The 18846-nt window shown below is 43.2% G+C and overlaps 1 protein-coding gene across 4 annotated transcripts in view; it reads left to right on the forward strand.

Annotated features, from left to right (window-relative positions):
• The window catches only part of Ica1 (islet cell autoantigen 1), a 135863-nt gene that overhangs the window by 40851 nt on the left and 76166 nt on the right, over positions 1-18846 (forward strand). For all 4 annotated transcript variants that reach the window (XM_013122683.3, XM_040728552.1, XM_013122682.3 and 1 more), the window contains exon 6: positions 219-417. In XM_013122683.3, coding sequence (XP_012978137.1) covers positions 219-417 — 199 coding nt within the window. The remainder of the gene's footprint in view (positions 1-218; positions 418-18846) is intronic.

The raw sequence follows: 18846 nt of genomic DNA on the forward strand, positions 1-18846 counted from the left end.
AATGCAGAGTTCTCTTGCCAACAGTCCAGTTCATTAAAAACTAAAGGATCAGAATGTGGGCAATCGCTGGATGGTTCCCAGGTTCACACACATTTTAATTAATGTCTGGCATGTCTCGAGGCATCTGTGTTCTAGACAGTGTTCTTAGTTCATGGGTCTGGATCAGAACTGCTGCTTTCCTTTGTTTCCTGACGGTAGCCATGCCCTCTTGTACACAGGTTGGCTTTGCGAAACCCTTTGTGTCGATTTCACCAAGAAGTGGAGACTTTTAGACATCGGGCCATCTCTGATACCTGGCTGACCGTGAACCGCATGGAGCAGTGCCGGACAGAATACAGAGGGGCGTTATTATGGATGAAGGACGTGTCTCAGGAACTTGATCCAGACCTTTACAAGCAAATGGAGAAGTTCAGGAAGGTAGGGCATTTTCTGGGCGTTGTCGGAAGGGCCACCTGCTTGAAGTGACTTGAGTCCCTGGTAAGGAAGATATAACTCAAGTGCACCCAGGACGCAATTAGTCATTGCTGACATTTTTTTAATGTGACAGAATACCAATTAATGTGATATATAATTCTCTAAGGAGAAGAGTCGAGACGGCTGGAAATTGCTGGGATTTAGTAGCTGGTTTTAATTGAAGTCAGATCTTCATATAATGTGCACTTTTTATAAGGTTGTCACTTGCAAATGCCTCTTCATGCGTAGCTAAAAATCCAGGGTAGCTCACACAAATCTCGTAGGTGAGAACAGACTGTTTGGCAAGTCTTCTTAATTGCTAATTAATGTTATAATTAGTAAAATAACAATAGTCCTTTTGTGACATACCAGAGACACTGGGATCTAGTTTATGGTTGGCTAGAATGGGGTTGACCATTCCTGTTATCGACTGCCTCAGAAATTTCTCTGAGGAAAATGGGAGCTGAAGAGATGAATATTCTCTTAAAATTTCCCTGGATGAACTGATGAGCAACGGAGGGATAATCTTCAATTCCTTTTTAAAAAAACAAAAACAAAACATTTGCAGTCTTTTGTCCCACAGGAATACATCCTGCCACTGGGTGGCAGCAATACACTGAGCATTTAATGAACATGTGGAATGATTTTGTTGTGTACAGTGCTGGTTGTTCTTTGTTTGGGCAACTGGGTGTGCTTTAGGGTGTGAAAGAAAAAAAATCATCTAGATTTTACGCTTGACATGATATAGTATCAACTTTCTTAGTCATTTCAACCGATCCATTTGTAGTTAGAAATATTGCTTTAAAGGCTTAGATTCCTTTTTAGGGACATCACTTTGGAACTATGAGCCTAGAACCTTGGCTGGTATGCGGAGGTTAAGAAGTATGAGAATAGAAGGATGGAAGGAGCTTCTCCTGCTCAAGACAGTGGTCACCGTTTCTTGACCTAGGCATTAGAGCAGCACAAATTCCTCTGCACGTTGTTCTCTCGGTTTGTTATTCAGGCTCCCTCTCTGTAGTAGGAACCAGCATCTCGTTTTCTCTCTGGTCTTTTGCATGTCAGCATCTGCCTTCCAGTAAGGCCGGCTACTGTGCCCAAGCAAAGGTGGGACTGAAAAGCTTTTCATTGATGATGTAGATATCCTAGAACTCATTCATTTTCTGAAAGAGGAAAATCAGGCTTCATGGAAGTAGACAGATGAAATGTTTATGGTTTGGCAACTAGATGCTGGTGAGCCCGGGCTGTTTTGCAAGTTTTCTGACTTTGTAATTATGCCAGTCATCATTTCTTTTGCTCTTACTTTTTATTTGGGGATTGAGGAGCAGGGAATGGAATGGGCGTTTGAGGAAAGAAAGAACGAGAGGAAAACAAAGCTGCCTCCAGGGCACAGTGCTGACACTGTTTTATTTAGTGTCTCCTTAGTGTTCTCCATAGTCAACACACACGTTTTCTTTTGTGGAGGGGAAGGATGTCCATGGTAGGTAACTAACCTAATGTTCAGACAAGGAAGCAGACGCCTGAACCCCTGAAGATGTGTCCAGTCAACCAACTAAGAGACAAAGATAAGAAAGTTCAAGAACATACCTGAGAGTGGCAGTGACACTCAGTTACTGGGTGGCGCCAATGTGCCAGATAATACAAGTAAACAGTTACTTTGGAAGGCAGAAAACGCTTATGTGAATTTGTGTTTATTTGGTTTGTTTGGTAGGGGGTGGTTGCTAGCTGTGGAAGGGTGAACCAGAAACCAAGTCCTTCGTCATTTGGTTTGAACATTGAAGCAATTCCCATCGTTTAATGTCATCAATCTCTTGATTCTGGAAAATATGGGTGGTTTGGGTTTTTTTTTTTTTAATCCTTTGCCGTGCGGTAGTTGCTGAAGCTGTGCCTGGCTCCCTAATCCTCGGTGTGCTGGATTCAATTTAATAGTTGGATGTGGTAGACTTGGACTTGGGGAAACGAATATTTTTTTCAGAAAGACTAGCTTCAAGACTGTATTTAGTTAGCCTGGACCCTCCACAAGGACAGGGGACTACGTTGGTTCTCTACAGAGCCTAACCCCAGGGTCATTTCCTGGCCCTGGCTAACATTTACATGTCAAGTGGCAGTATTCCAGGCAGAGTTCATGGTGCCAGAGCCATGCTGAGTTCAGGTCACTCAGCATTCCCACTGCATGTAGGTGACCTCCTGGTATTTTGGAAATTGATAGATGTGGTTGTACAGGTGAGAAGTCACAGGACCGATGTCTGTGTGACTTGGTGACATCTTTAGGGACACTCTAAAGTGTGAAGTTCCTTTCTGCATGGTATATTTGCAAATTCACTCTACTTAAGCTTCAGAGTCTTGTCCCAGTGGCATTCCACCTTAAACAGTGTCTCTATCTCTGGAGTGTGTTACTTAAGGCCTTTGGGACAGTGATGCAGCTGTGCTCAGGGTGTGTCCTCAAGGAGCTGTCTCCTCAGTGCCATCTCCTCTTCCACACTTCAGCTGACAAAGCCTGGGCTTTATGTTTGGTTGAATTCACATATGCTGAGGGAGAAAAATGTTATATTTTTCCTCATGGGTAAGGCCCCCGTTATGATAAATCTCAAGGGGAACCTTGGCGGATTCCATTTTGGGGAGGTTGACCAAGGCAGATGGACAAACATGCCAGGCAGACAGAGCTTAGTGAGAAGTCTTATTAGAAAGGGGAGGAGGGGGAGGGAAAAGAAAAGAGGTAAAGAGACACAGAGACAGAGAGAGGACAGAAGACAACAGTGGGAAAGAGAAGAGAGGAGGAAGAAAGAGAAGAGAGCAGAGAGAGAGAGAGTGTAAGTGGGCAGAGGTCTTTCTTTTAAAGGGGTCCTTTTCACCTGGGCTGACCAGGGAACTGCCTGAGTGCATTCTGCCAGGTAGCTGGGGCAGACCAGCATAATGAATCCTTACACCCCCCTATTTGGAATTGTTTAGAATGCATTCATTCATCTGTTTGTCCATTCAGCAAATGATATTGAAGCACAGAGGAGCATAGCATAGCACTAGGTCCTGTCCTGCGCAATCAGTTGGGCAGAAAACAAGTAAATACAATGCAGTATTGAATGATTAGCTGAAGTGGAATGGTACCACCAAAAATGTAGACTGACAATCTCAGATGAAGTAGCATCCCCCCCCACAAAAAAAAAAAAAGAAAGAATGAATAGTATGAGAGCTTGTCATCTAGAATCACCTGGGGGCTGGGTCTCTGCACATACCTGTGAGGGATTATCTTAATTACATTAATTGATGTGGGAAGACCCATCTTAATTGTAGACAAAACCATTTCATGGGTCGAGTCCTGGGGTAAATGAAAGAGAGTTGAGTGCGTTCACGAATCCATTGTTCTCTTTTGACTGTGAAGAGGATACGGCCAGCTACTTCATGCTTCCTGTCTTGACCTGCTGCCGTGATAGACTATATCCTGAACAATAAGCTAAAACAAACCCATCCCCTTTGGATTGTTCTTGTCAGAGTATATTATCACGGCAGCAGTAAAACATACAAATAGGAAGGACCTAGGTGGAGGGAGTAGGAAACAACAGAGCAGAGTTTCTAGCTGAGGAGTCAACTTGGCCCGAGGCGGAGCAGCATAGCATCGGGAACCAGGGCCCAAGTGAGGTGAGTGTAGAGATGGAGGTGCCTACGCAGTGGGGGAGGAGAGGGAAGCAGGGCTAGAAGAAGGGACATCTGTAAAGAGGGAATGGAAGACTGTGGAGAAGGGGAGATGTAGAGCACAATGTGTGTTCCCAACAGCTCAGTCGGATTCCATGATAGAACAGAGAGTCCAAAAGTACAAACCAGATGAAACATGGCATGACTGGGTCATGGAGGGTTGCAGACCAGAGAGAAACATACTGTTCTGACCTCTGGCAGACTCAGTGGAGCGTCACTTTAATTACAAAGCTGTTTATTATTTTTAGAAATAAGCAGAATAAACAAATAAATGTCAAATTGGAAGTGAATTTTCACCTCCAACCAAGACTTTTTTTTTCCTAGCATTTCCCAAATGTCAGGAAACTTTTTAAGCAGCGCAGCCGTAGTGAACAAGGCAGACACACATGATGAATGAAAATTTAAAATTAAACAAAACAAATGATCTGGCGCCCTTTGAAGCACAGAGACTGTGGACAGCTCTGCACATCAACCTTGGGAGTCTTTAGAAAGTGTTTGTGTGGGGAGCTAAAGAGGAAATCTTGATCCTAGTCTTCTGGAAGAACCCTGCTAGTCATCTGCTCCTTGTCAAAGTGATTGGGAGGAAGGAGATACCTGGAGAGTGAAACCCCATAGAGCCTCCCTCTCTCCAGGCTGAAGTGTAAGAGCTGACGGGTGAATTCGCATGGGTGGGGCTGGTTGTCTGTGTGCAGTTGGAGGCATCCTGACAACATGATTCACCCTGGTACCACGAGGTATTTTATGAGCAAAGTTAATGTGTGATATATGTGCCCTTTGAAGGCAGAATAAAAGGGTATAATTTAAAAATAGAAGTCAGCTTCTCGCAGCAGATTACATCAGCTGAAGTTGTGAGCCCCAGCAGAGCCTCTGAAGCCTGTGCCCTTGAGAGCTCCTGTGGTCAATTAAGTGTCTTGTTTTTCTTGAAAGGCAGAAATGGGATGGAGGGTAATTATTCTAAATGGAATAAAAGCTGTGTTGGGTGTAAGAAAATAGTTCTGAAGCCTCTAAAGAGATAGCATGGAAATGTATACATGGCATTTGTAGGGCTCGGGCTTTATGGACAAGGGTATGGGAACCAGTGTTTTAACCAGAGCCATTTGCTAAATAGTTTAATGAAATCCTGCAGCGGTTGTCCAGTGCTTCATCATAGTGACTCAAAGGGATATCTAAAAGGCATTTTAGGAACTATAAGTGATATATATGCTGGGATCCATAGGTGTGTCTGTCTCCGTTAGAAATACCATTCGGTTGTAAAGCCCAGTTAATCCATTAGTCACATTATCAAAGGACATGTTACAGTAAGGCTTGTTAACAAACACTGGCAGTTTAAGTAGGTAGGACCTTGCTAGAGCCATCAGTCAGTGGTGACCTTGTGTCCTAGTGGGGAAGGTTTGAATCTAAGAGTTTGGTCATCGACTAATAAATAGCAGTATTGACGATAGACTTTTCCACCCTGTGAACAAAGAGTTGGGTTAATTAATTTGACATTTTTATTAATTACTGCTGAAATCATTGGTTCTTGTCAGAGGTCAGGCTCTCTTAGCAATTGAGGGCAGGTCCCAGAGGAGTTGAAGTCTCTTAGTATCACATACAGGACAGTCACCACTCCCCCTTCTCCCTGCCCTGTGATACAGACCTGCAGTTTCTGCCTTGCATTTCTGCTCTCTGGATTAAACTGGTTCCTGATTTGATTCAATGCCTGACTAGGTCTGGGAGCCACTACCAAGCTGGGCTGAGTGAATTAGGTAATATTTTGTTAGTACAATAGGCCAATGTTAAGTATCTAAGCTGGGTTTTAACCCTCCTGAGCTTTTCTTAGTTCCCATATAAAAAGAGGAAGGGGGCTGGCTCCAAGGTCTCTTCTGGCTCTGCTCATTCTAGAATTCTGTAGATGGGTTGAGCCCTTTTATGAGGTGAGGTGAAAATTCCTTTTATAATGTTAATACTCTTTTAAATGTATCTGTTTCATAGTTCTTCCCATCCATTGGTTAGTTTTCAGTATGTGCCTGGGTTTGTTTTGCTTTGGATGTTTAACTGGAGCACTTGTTATTTGTGGTTCCCGAGCATTTTTGAGTCTTGCTGCCAAAATGCCATAGGAAAAGTCTGCCATTTTCACATGGCACAGCTTGGAAGGGAACTAATAATTATAGCCTTGCCTCCAACTCTGACTTTCATGAGATGAGGCCTTTGGGCCTTTGTGTGTCTTTATTGATTTTTCTCCCACTAAACTTGGTAAATACCAAAAATCTACTTGAGGGCTACCCTGAGACTGTTTAGACTAACACCCTAGGAAGGGAGAACTCTGGCAGAGCTGGTGGCTGCGCCACTGCTGCTGCCCCCACTAAGCATGGGGAGGAGGATGGGGCCTCTGTCCGGAGTCAGGCTCTACTCTGTTCCCAGCTCTGTCTGCTCCATCTGTGGACACTTGGGTCTAAGTCTGAGTCTGCATCTACTAGATGAAATCCCCAGCCTTCCTCCCTCCGTAACATGATTTTTCTCTAGCTCATTAGGCTCTAAGATCTGTGAGCTCATCTGTGAAGAAGTACAGCCCCTGGGAGGGGCGGGCACTTACTCTGTAGCACGTCTGCCTTGCACCTCAAGGACACTCTCAGCTGGCTGAGTCCACTACCTCTGTTGTTGTGGCTTTTCATCTTGGATGCTGGAAAAATCAGAACATCTCACTTCTAATTCTTGGTCACCGGAGTGTGTATAAGCTGATAGATAATACCCATCACATACAGATAATGATATTTTTGCAAGGGTCGGCAAATTGGGAGCACAGCAATGTTACCACCTGTTGTTGAGGTAACATTGGGAGGGGGTGTTGTTGATGCATCCCTTTGCTCCATGGAGTCCTCATGGTGTACAGCTAATTTCCAATACCATGGCAGAGTGGAGTAACCACAACATATGCTGAAGACCTGCAAGCCAGTCACACTCACTTTCTGTTCCTTTCCAGCTGCTGGCAGATGCTTTGCAGTCATGGGAAAGCCATGCCGAGATTAAGACTTGAATGGTAACTTTTAGTTGTGGTAAAAACACATACATTTTAGCGTTTTTACCAGGTCTCTTTGAGCATTATTCCTTTGGGCGGATACCCAGGGATTGCTGGCTCATATGGTAGTACTAATTTCAGTTTTCTTGGAGGGCCTCCTGGGCTGTTCATGGTAAAAAGTTTTGCATTAGTAAGTTGGCATGTTCTGTTTTCTCTTGTGCAATATTCAGATGTCCTTAAAACAATAGTTATTACAAATGCAAAGGTGCATCTGGTTCTTAAATGTGATGCTTTATAACAGTGAAGACTTCACCCCTGAAGTTTCTGATTCCATAAATGGCCCTTCTGTGTTGGAAAGAAATTATTAGAGCATGAGAATAGGTAGGACCAGGGAAATGCTGCTGAATAGCATAAAACTCCCTTAGTTCAGACTCTACTCCATTTTTCTCAGTTTTGAATAGTTCTTTAACTGTCATATATTCATTGTATATGGTACTGAGTTTTATAAGGGCATTTTAATATATAATGTGCTTTGAGCATATCCTCCCCATACCCCCTCCGTTCTCTCTGTCCTCTCCCCTCCCATTGGTGCCCTTGGTAACCCTGTCCAATTCACTTCTACTTTTGTGTCATATCATATAGATTCACAATTTTTTATCTATAGAAAATGTAGGATCTAAAAATGAGAGAAAACATGTTTGCCTGTCTGATGCTGTCTGGTTCATATATACATATACATATACATATACATATATACTCCATGCATAACCAGCATCGATGACACAGGTCCATTTCTGTGTCTGGGACCTTAGGGACACTGAAGCATGCAGAGAAAGCTGAGACTGTGGGAAATAAAAACAGCTCATCTTAGTCCCTCACTCAAGAACAAGAGAAGGAAAATCACAAAAATATGCAATTAAAGTTTTAATTGAACATGCCCACATTTATTAGATGCTTATCTCCTCTAGCCTGACGCTTAGAAATTGTGTCTCAATCACTGTAATTACTAAGGTTTTCTCCAAGTGCAGATGCAGCAACACCATATACGCGTCTTCTAAAACATTCCAGAAACAAAACGTTGCCCTAGATGGTAGAAGTGGGAGTGCAACTCCAGACCTCAGTCTTTCATTTCACCTAATCTTCATGAGATTGCCTGTTATGTAACATGATTTCATGGGAGGGAAAAGTGGATAGTGCTGGGGCAAGCATGGCTGGAAGAAAACAGAGTGAATGTCTTGTTGGATAAGTCTGCGTAGAGGTGTAGACTCTATGTGTGGAGGTGTAGACTCTGTGTAGAGGTGGAGACTCTATGTGTGGAGGTGGAGGTCTGCGTAGAGGTGTAGACTCTGTGTGTGGAGGTGTAGACTCTATATGTGGAGGTGGAGGTCTGCATAGAGGTGTAGACTCTATGTGTGAAGGTGTAGACTCTGTGTGTGGAGGTGTAGACTCTGTGTAGAGGTGTAGACTCTGTGTGTGGAGGTGTAGACTCTATGTGTGGAGGTGGAGGTCTGCATAGAGGTGTAGACTCTGTGTGTGGAGGTGTAGACTCTGTGTGTGGAGGTGTAGACTCTATGTGTGGAGGTGTAGACTCTATGTGTGAAGGTGTAGACTCTATGTGTGGAGGTGTAGACTCTATGTGTGAAGGTGTAGACTCTATATGTGGAGGTGGAGGTCTGCATAGAGGTGTGGGAATGTAAACTGGGAAATGGTCATTCACATTACTTAGTTCTTTGGCTGAAAAATGCTGGTCTTTGTATCATATGACAGAGACAATACTGCACTTGGCTTTTTATTTGGCAAACATGCAGTGCAGTCTTTGTATCTGGTACTATTTCAAGCTACTTGCTCATATAAACTTACTTAAACCTGCTAATAAACAAACCAAGCGGATATAGTTATTATCAATATTTTGTAAGAGGAGACAGGCACACAGAGGAAGGAACCTAGTTAAAGCTATCCAGCTTGCTTCAGAACTCAGGCACACTGTGTGCACTCTGCCTGGCTTGCACAGACTCCATCCCATGATGCCCCACATTTCCATGGGTGTTCCCTTCACTTTGGAAGGAATCCAGATGTCGCCCCAATTCATAGACATAGAAAAGCCCAGGCTTGTGGGGTTAAGAACCTGACTATGGTCCCAAACAGTGTTTAGTCTCTTAATTTACAGAACACAATAACAAATAGAAATCCAGGGGTACCGTGGGTCCTTAGCCACAAGCCAGAAGGGGCCAAGTACTGAGCTCCCTAGCCATGCTAAGCCCCCACACACAGGCTAGTAACCTGTGGCTCCCCACAAAGGGTGAGGGAGTTCCAGAGGATGACTTACAGGAGACGCTTAGCATACTGCACTTCAAGTGTTTTGTGCACAGTAACTATTTTGATAGTCACTGTGTTTATTACTGCCTCTCTAAGAGAAAATAGTGACACCCAGGGAAACACACTAAGTAAACATCCTGTGTAAGGAGGAGTCTGGCTGGAAGGGGCCATGGCCTTGGGTTGTCCCCTTAGCATGATCCAGAAGAACACTGCTCCTTGTTGTAGGCTGTCTCATGAGCTTGTCAGAGAAGAGTTTCTAAGTATGACATGTCACCCCTGTGCTTCCTTCCATGACCCAGTTTCTTCCGTCATAAGGTACAACGGATTCTCAAAGTGCCTACTCCAAGGTTTCTTCCTGCCTGTCCCCTCACTGCTGGTGTTCTTTGTCCACTTCATGTAAAAATTGTCCTTTGCTGGAGTGTGAACATCTTTGTGTTCCTGGGACTGTTTATTCCTTGCTGTAATGAAGTCTTTGGGGGAAAAGTCACAGTTGGGTATAATTCTGCGTTTACAAATGGGTAGGCTGAGAAATTAAACAGTAGTGTCTGCCTTTCTTCCTCCATATACCTTCCCAACCTTCATATTGTCTCTGCTTTTAGTTAGGCTTCTTGGCATGAAGACTTTAAATTTAAGCAAACAAATGTTCACAGTGTGTTTGCATCTTTAAAAAGTTCTAGGATATTTCTGTACAAGTCGAGTAAACATATTTACTCACATCCCCCAAAATAACAAGGCCATTTAAGTACATCTCTGTCACATCCTGTTCTGTGGCCCAGGCTGGAGGTTCTTTTTCAGCGGCTGGCAGCAATTAGCCACTTGCCACACGCAGGAGGTCTTCGGTCTCTAAATATTCTACATCCAAAGTATTCATTGACTCGTTCTGTCCTCTCATCCTCACTGCTGTTGCTTGGGCAGTCTTCCTCAGCGTGGAGATCTGTAATGGACTCCCATCCTCCACAGCAATGATGGTCCTGATTCTGTAGCATAAAGCTGACTGTGGTGGGTTGCAAGTCCAGACTCTACAGCATGCACTAACTTATCCCCTTTCACCTCTTTTGAGCAATGCTCCTGCCAACTGCCTCTGTTACCTGCCTGTGATAGGCATGCATGAAATAGGAAGCCTTGCTAGAAGGCTTCCCCATATTCTTGAATACCCTGCCTGATATAGCCCTTTCTCCCCCTCTCCTTACCCCCAGAGGGTCCCCCTTATTCTTCTGTGACATGTCAGTTAAGCCACAATACCCTAAGGAGCCTTTGTTTATTTTGCAGTGTTCCCATTGTACTCCTCATGACCTGTCATATCCAATGGGTATTTATCAAATGGGTGAGTCAGTAAATACATAGATTTAAGTGTCCTTGAAGGCAGAAGCAGGAACTGCACATCTTGGAATCCCAATTGTATAATAAACAAATATAGCGTATGTCTGATATTTACTGAATGAAGATTATCCTTGCTATTGAATAAAAAAAAAAGGAATGTTAGTGTACAACCAAGGAGTCATTTTATTGGAACAACCTGGAAAGTATGTACACATAGAAACTCACAAAATTCCATTATCTAAGTTCTATAAAAACATTTTGGTATGGGTGGAAAAATAAGAGTATTTTATAAAACTGAGAGAGCTAATATAATAGATACTTAAATGGATTTTTAAAGGTAGAGCAAAGGCCAACTTCCTTACAGAGAAGTATCGAATCTATGTGTAGAATGTTTGTCTGAAAAGCTTACTTCAGTCTCAAGTTTCAGAGTGGACTCTCAACAAAAGTGAATTAAGTATGTAATTATCTGTGAAGATAGTTTTCATTTCACCAAATCATCTGACTTTTCTTCCTAAGACTTCTGTGTATTAGGTAACATCTGCAAACCTAGAGTTCCATAGATGACACTATACAAACCTACAGACTGTACCCATTTGGAACCATCAGATTCTAGGTAAAAATGCTGTCTTTTATTGAGCCCATTTCATCAAAAGGTCATCTCTGGGCCCCTCAGCAGCTGGAAGGTTTTGGAGGAATTCATTATTTCTGTGTTTCCGTCACATTTATGCTTTTGGCCACAGGATCAGGGATGTCTGCTGCCCCTGACAACTACCCCCAACCACAGTCTGTTCCATTGGCCCTTGTCTCTTTTGGAAGCTCCTGAAGGAGGTGTCATCTCAGATTACAGATCATTGGAAAATCACTGTGTTCCCATAGTATGATTTTCTCCTTACTGTCTTTGGCCTGCCTAGTTTGTCTCCAAGTCTGTCACAGCTATACATCCCAGCACACCACCCTCTTCTTGGTTACTAGCTCAGATGTCAGGCGTCCCTTTCATTTTTCATCATGAATTATTTGCAGTTTTTACCATCTTCTAGAATTCAGTGTAAATGAAGACATTTACGTCTTGATAAGTTGCCCTAGCATTTTTATTTTAAACCTGTTATGTTTTAGGGATCTATCACCTACTATTTACTTTTATTATTTTAATGATGATTTATTTTGATACATGAAATAGAATGTGGGTTTTATTTGATTTCAAACAGAAACAGTAAATCTACTATGCCCTTAATACCAATAGCTCTACAGAGCTGTAAGCTCCTTTTATTCAAGCCAAAAAGAATTTTCTCTGGATCCATTCTTCATAGAACTTGCAGTGACAGTAGAAATAACCGTTTCGTGTATATACATTGTCACAGAGTCCAGCTGGGTTTATAAATGACTACTGAGAGTCACTACTCCAGAAAGATCTACAGTATGATTGGTGTGTAAAAAGAAAAACCAAAAACACTATTTTCTCCATTAGTTTGTCATAGAGGAATCATGTGCAGTTTTAAATGGCACTTCTTTTAAATGACTGAATTATTATTTGCTAACTCTCAGCAAAGCGTTCCCACTGAGATTTGTGCAAGAAGCACCAGCCCTGAAATGGAGTTATGAAAGTTTTGCAGTTTTCTTCATCTGCCAGTAACATTTGGAATCCTTGCGTGTCTCACATCCTAAGTCTATCCGAACACTCTCATTTAATCTGTCAAAGAATGGCTGAATAGGAAACTGGGATTTTTCTTCCCACAGACTGGGATTTCTTTTAGAAGGTGCTGTATGATTACTTGGTTCTTAAAGAATTAATATCATCTACATCTTACAGGGAAATGAGAGGGTGGGGGCCCAGACTACCTATTTAGATCCCGACCAGTGCCTTTGAGCATAAAACTTTTAGAGGTTCCCAGTATAATAAAATCATCACAACTGTAGCATTCTGCTTTGCCTTACTCAGTTAGCCGAGACCTGATCATAAAAACAAGATGAGTGAAAGTCGTTGATAGGAAGTCTCCAAATCCAAATGTGCCAATGCCATGTGGTCCTGAGCAACCCTAAACTCGGCAAGCTCTCAGAGCCCTTCATTACAACTTTGAAATAAAATTACCATGTTCATTAATAGAGCTATGTTGTTACCATCCTGTGAAATGTGACTTCGGGGATTGGTAACACTTCACAGTTGATTGGTTCTGTCCATTCAGCCACCATTCTCTCTTTCCATCCATCTTTTAAAGTCCTCACCCCAGCTGTGACTGGGAGACAATCACTGTCATTTAGACACTGGCTCCTGACTGTGTGCTGGTGTCTGCTGACATTGAAATAAGGCATATTTCTCAAGAGATAAATTACACAAGCAGACTTAAGGATAAGGGCTTCTTTGGCTTTGTTCTTTTTATTGAAAATATAATATTCTAATACAGTAGATGGTCTCCCCTCCCTCAAATTCTCCCAAATACCCCTCATCTCTCACTTACCTAAATCTACAGCCCATCTTTCTCTCTCTTAGTAGGATGCAAACAGGCATCTAAGTAATAATAATAATTAGATACAACAGAAACAAACCAGAATAGGACAAAACAAACAGAAGAAAAAGAACAAAATAAAAAGCCCAAGAGACACACACAGAAATCCTAGAAAAACACAAAACCAGAAACCATAATAAATACACAGAAGACTTAAAATGGGGAAAAGGTCCTGACAGAGCGTTATGAGACAGAGAACCTCCAAAAACATTGTTGAGTTTCTTATGTGTGGCCATCCAGTGCTGGCCATAGGGCCTGGCCTCAGAATGGTTTGTATACCCAGGTTGACTTTGTAGTAAGAAAAAACAATTATTCATTTGTGAGCTCCTATCAGTTGGATATAGCTCTGGGTTAGGGATGTGAGCCCATGTCCAATTCCCCTCTCAGTGCAGGGATACCATTAGGCCCAGACCTGTGAAGGCGCTGTACAAGTTACCACAGAATACATGAGTTCTTGGGCCCATTGATTCTGCTGATTTTAGAAGGCCTAGTTTCTTTGGTATCCTCCATCCCCCCAACTCTTAAAATCTTACTGCCTCCTCTTCCACAGGGTTCCTTGAGCCTTGAGGGGAGGGAATTGATGAAGACATCCTATGTAGGACTGAGTTTTCCAATGGTCTCCATTCCCTGAAGACTGTCCAGTTGTAAGTCTCTGTATTAGTTCCCATCTGTTGCAGGAGAAAGCTTCTCTGATGGTGGCTGAGTGACACACTAGTGTATGAATATCGCAGAATAACATTAGGAGTCATTTTATTGCTGTGTTCCTTTAGCAGAATAGTAGTATTTTGGTTTTGGTTTTTCCCCTAGGTCTACCTAGTCTCATGTTCTTGGCTGCCTGAGCAGGAATGGGCTCTATTTCCGATAGTAGGCCTTAAATCCAATCAGATACTGATTGGTTAGGCCCGCTTTGTGCCCACCAGCACATCTTGCGTGCAGGTCACCATTGTAGCTGGGTTGGTAGCATGCAGAGCACCTTCTAGTACTATGAACATTATTCAACACGGTAAAGGCTCCAGGCAGGCACCAGCTTGAATTTTCCGGGTTCATTGAGTTGTACCGCTGTTATTTTCAGTAATAGGGACTTACAATCAGTTTGTGGAGAACAATCAATAGCTTTGACAATAGCCTGGGTAATTTGAAGGTTCCCATGAGGCCCCTTTGGCCAACAACTTGATTAGATGTAACCCCTTCCCAGAATTGGAGGCTTCATTTGGATGGATTACCCTAGAAAAAGGGAAACAAAATAGTTATGGATGGATTGGGGGGAGGGGAGGACTGGAATGGGAGGATCAAGGGAAAGGGGGAATGAAGAGAGGGGGAAGGAAAGGAGTATGGGGAAGGACAGCTAAATCAAAGGGTCACCTTGGGATATGATCATATATATGTACCATATCTACCTATGCAGTAGAAGCTTCCTAAAATATATACATAAATGAATGTGGAATTGCCAAGCAGCAGGAGATAGAACCCACACTGGATGTCTATAGCCACCAAACGCTTTGTCCTTTATAATATTTTTTTTCTTGGACTCTTAGAGTGAAACACCATCGTACTTAAAAGCAAGAATAGTTCATGAATGATTCTTCATTGAGAGAGATCCAGACCAAGAGTCTTGGAAAAAAATCATTGGTGGTATGCTTATAGATTAATAAGGGTGAAATGATGAAGATAATTCTCAACTATAGGTAAACTGAAGAGAGGCTAGCAGAGGAAAATATATTTTATTCAAGTATTTAAGTAGTGGATATTTTCCTTCAAAGCCCTGTCCCGTTTGATTTCTCCAGAGGAACAGATGCAGGAGTGGCTCCCAGCCCTGATGCTCCCAGGGATGGAATCAGGTTGAGGGATGATATAAGAGGAGCAGACACCAACACAAGGCTGACTTGAGGCTCACAACATGCCTTTTAGCTTTTGTGCCGTGTGTTACCCATTAAAGCAATTTATATGAAAAATGACGAGATTTAATAAGATTAGAGTGAAGAACAGATAAGATTTAGTCAAGGAGAGAATAACAGAAACTCACTTAAGTTGGCAAAAATTGGAAATTGTTTCTTTTGTTTGGTTATTAATAACAATAAGGCTGCGGGGGCAGACAGAGAACCTGAGTTGTACAGTGACGTCATGTGGACAGCTGGTTGAAGGAGTGGGGGATGAGGTCATCTGTGAAAGCTATCAGCAGGGAGAGCCATGTGAGGAGGTTAAGTCACAGGGGAAGGAAAGGATCAAAAAAGCACTGCCTGCGGGGAACTCTTGACACTGGCAAGGATGCTGGGAACAGGGCTTCTGAAAGCCTGGTCTGTTTTAGGGGGACCTCAATAAGCTGACTTATGCTTGTTCTGAAAAGGGGAAGGATGAGAAAGTAAGAAGAGGATGTTCCCCACATCGCCCCAGATTATCCTAGAATGAGCAATGTTCTGTGTTTTGTACCAGTGAAGACATAGAGTCAGCCTTGTCCAGGAAAGAGCTGAAGGGGAGGAGTGAGGAGACAGCTGTGCGGCGCAGGAATCTCCACCTCCCAGGAGCTTCCCACAGTCTTTCTCACAGGAGCTCACTGTGTGTGTGCGTGTGTGTGTGTGTGTGTGTGTGTGTGTGTGTGTGTGTGTGTGTGTGTGTGTGTCTGTGTGCACATATGAAGGCTCACGGTTAATGTTGGTTTGTCTTCTCGTCACTCTCCACCTTACATATTGAAGCAAAGTCTGTTTCTGGATGCCACCTCACCAATGCGGCTAGTCTCCTCTGTGCCTCCTCCTCTAGCTCCTGTGACGGGATTACCAGTGGGCCACCCAGCTTTTATGTAGGCTCTGGAGCGCTGAGCTCCTGTCTTCATGACTGCACACTGTCTAGGCCATCGCCTCAGCTTCTTCTCTGTTCTCTAACTCTAACAGTTATCTCTTCTCATTGGTACATAGTGTTCCAGGCCTTGTATCCTAAACCCAGAATATTTGCACACCTGTGAGCTCTAGTTTTGTCATTAACTTTTTTTTTTAAGAAGTGGTGTCAACTTCCATGAATCCAGCCATCTCTCTTCACAGTGTTCATTTATTACTCAGTTAAATTTTAAGATCTTCATTCATTTCTCTTCATGCTCAAGTTTAAAAGAAATTGAAATATTTCAAATATTCCAAACAGGCATCTTTGTGCATGCATGTTCTAGGCATGACTCCCTGTGATAGTATGTACGTGTCAGCAGAAGGCCCAAGAGAACGCATGAGGACGTTCCTCATCACCACCTGGGTTTCCCAAGACAGTGAAGTAGACTTAGGTTTCACTAGAATCTTATCATGGCTGCCACAAATCCAGTGTTGGAGAAGAACGCGCTGGTAGCATCTTGATTTGTAGGATTTCCGTATCTTCTTTGTCCAGGCTCCACATGGCCGCATCCCGAACCTCCTCCTTTAGGTCCTGCCAGGAAAAGCCAATGATTTGTAAATTGAAGCTGTGTCAGCTGAAGCTTTTATTGGTGCTCATTATCCAGGGCTCCGTCTGCTTTTAATTCTCTGCAGAAAAAACTAACTTTGCTCTTTTTCTTTTTTAAAAAACAAGTCTTCTCTTCAAAACTAAAAGGGAACAGCTAAGAGTTGTGATGTGAAGCCAGGGAACGGGCAGCCTTCCTAGGCTACACTCCCTCTTCTTTGTGCTTGGTGCATTGTTAGCTTTTGGCTTCAACATCTTGGTTTCTTCATGGGCTTCTCCTTTGACCCACCGTCTTTGCCCCCGGTTCTTTCATTTCCAGTGGGAAATCATGTAAGTAAAACTGTCGAGTGTTTTTTAAAATAAAGTAAGGATTTGATATACCTCTTCACGTCCTTCAATCTAGAAAATAAGAATAGCATATTAAGAGAACGTTAAACATAGGTGGTTCACTTTTTAAATCTAAAGATACATCTTCATAGCACAAAAGCACAGCAGATATTTAAACTCTACAATGAATAATATGATAGGTTTATGTAATGCAATTAGCATATTTGAGTTTTTTCCCAGCCTAGGGTTTTTCTTAGCATTCTGCCTTATAGATAGTTGTAGCGGCCATTTAAATATGTACATAACACGGAATATTTCTAGCTAAATATTTGTAAAATGCTCTTGAATCTAGCACGGTGTTTCATATTCATCACTTCATCAAGGCTGCATAGTTCAGTAAGGATTGGTTTTTTTCAGGCTCATAGGCAAGAGCACTGGGGCACAGGAGTCTGACTTGTCCACAGCCACGCAGACGCACTTGATTTCCAGTCCAGGTGTTCAGCTTCAAAGCCAGTATTCCTCCCACTCCTCCCTCCCCAATTCCTTCATGATTCAAAGACGGGTCTGTCTGTAGGAGTGTTTCACTGTGAGGGCGAGGCTCGTGGCGTAGAAGACACCTGCTTTGTATCAGAGCAGCAGCCCCGCCTTCCAGTGAAGTCCGTGTTCTCTGAACTCAGTGGCACAGCCCCCACGAGCTGATTTTACCAGCACCCTTAAGGAGTCCTTGGATATTTTTATCTCATGAAGGCATTTGTTAGTCTCTCAGTCTTCTGAACATCTAGTTACATGTCTGAATTGAGCATTTGACAGTTCCCTTCCACTGTGTCTAGCGCCTGCACTTTGAAGGCGAAATGGCTTGTTTTAGAGTATAGATTCCTCAGAGTGAAGTGTCTGTGCCAGTGATATGCTCATCACAAGACATGTGAATGATGGATGCGAGGGTAATGACTGTTAACATTTCCTGGATGCTTACTATGGGCTAGATTCTGGGTGAAGAAGCTCTGCATGTTTTTTTTCTTTTCTGTCTTCCTGTGAACTAAATAGTGTTCAAGCCCCTATTTTACATTCTTAACACTATAGTGGGACGTTTTGTGTGTCTCCTTTTAAAACATCAAGTCAAGAAGGAAAGAGAGTTCTGCATCCTCTCTCCTGAATAGCAGAGGGTAGGGTGAGGACACTTGCCAAGAGTGAGGACAGAGGAGACTGGGTCACTGGGGAGGAAATCCTAAGCAGGGCTGGCAGATAGGAAATAATTGTCTCTTACCCTTGCTGCCCAGAAATTGAGCGCTACAGAGTGAGCACTGTTACCACACAGACAGCCATCTTTTTACCTTTGCCCTTGGCATTTAGCTTCGTGGCATGGAGGCTTTCCCTGGGAAGATGGTCCAGACAGGCATGGGCTGTCCAGACACATGCATGCCTACTTCCAGTGGGGTGAGATGCGCCCAAATTGCCCAGGTGGAGGAGAGAGGACTGGTCCTTGGTACTTCACTCTTCAGTGGAGGCGGCTGAACTTCCTTTCCCCTCCTCTCTTTCTCAAGTTGACTAGGCAGAACGTCCTCAAAGGCTTCGTGATGAGTCTTTGTCAGGTCCTCAGATCTTCGTCATCATCTATGAACCACCCAATCAACTTGCAGAAGACACTTACAGTGTTGACCCTTAAATGTCCCTCTTTCCAGATTCTTAAGGTCTCCTCCTCATCTGCATTCCAGGTAACTCCCCTGTAGTCTCAACTCTGAACAGCCTTAGACACCTTTTTGGTTTTCGTTGTTGTTTGCCACCTAAGTGGCTTCATGGATGCCCCTCCCCCCCCACCCCACCCCCGGCCAGCACTTC

Source organism: Mesocricetus auratus, unplaced genomic scaffold (assembly GCF_017639785.1).
Source record: "Mesocricetus auratus isolate SY011 unplaced genomic scaffold, BCM_Maur_2.0 Super-Scaffold_100019, whole genome shotgun sequence".
NCBI classification, from domain to species: Eukaryota; Metazoa; Chordata; class Mammalia; order Rodentia; family Cricetidae; genus Mesocricetus; species Mesocricetus auratus.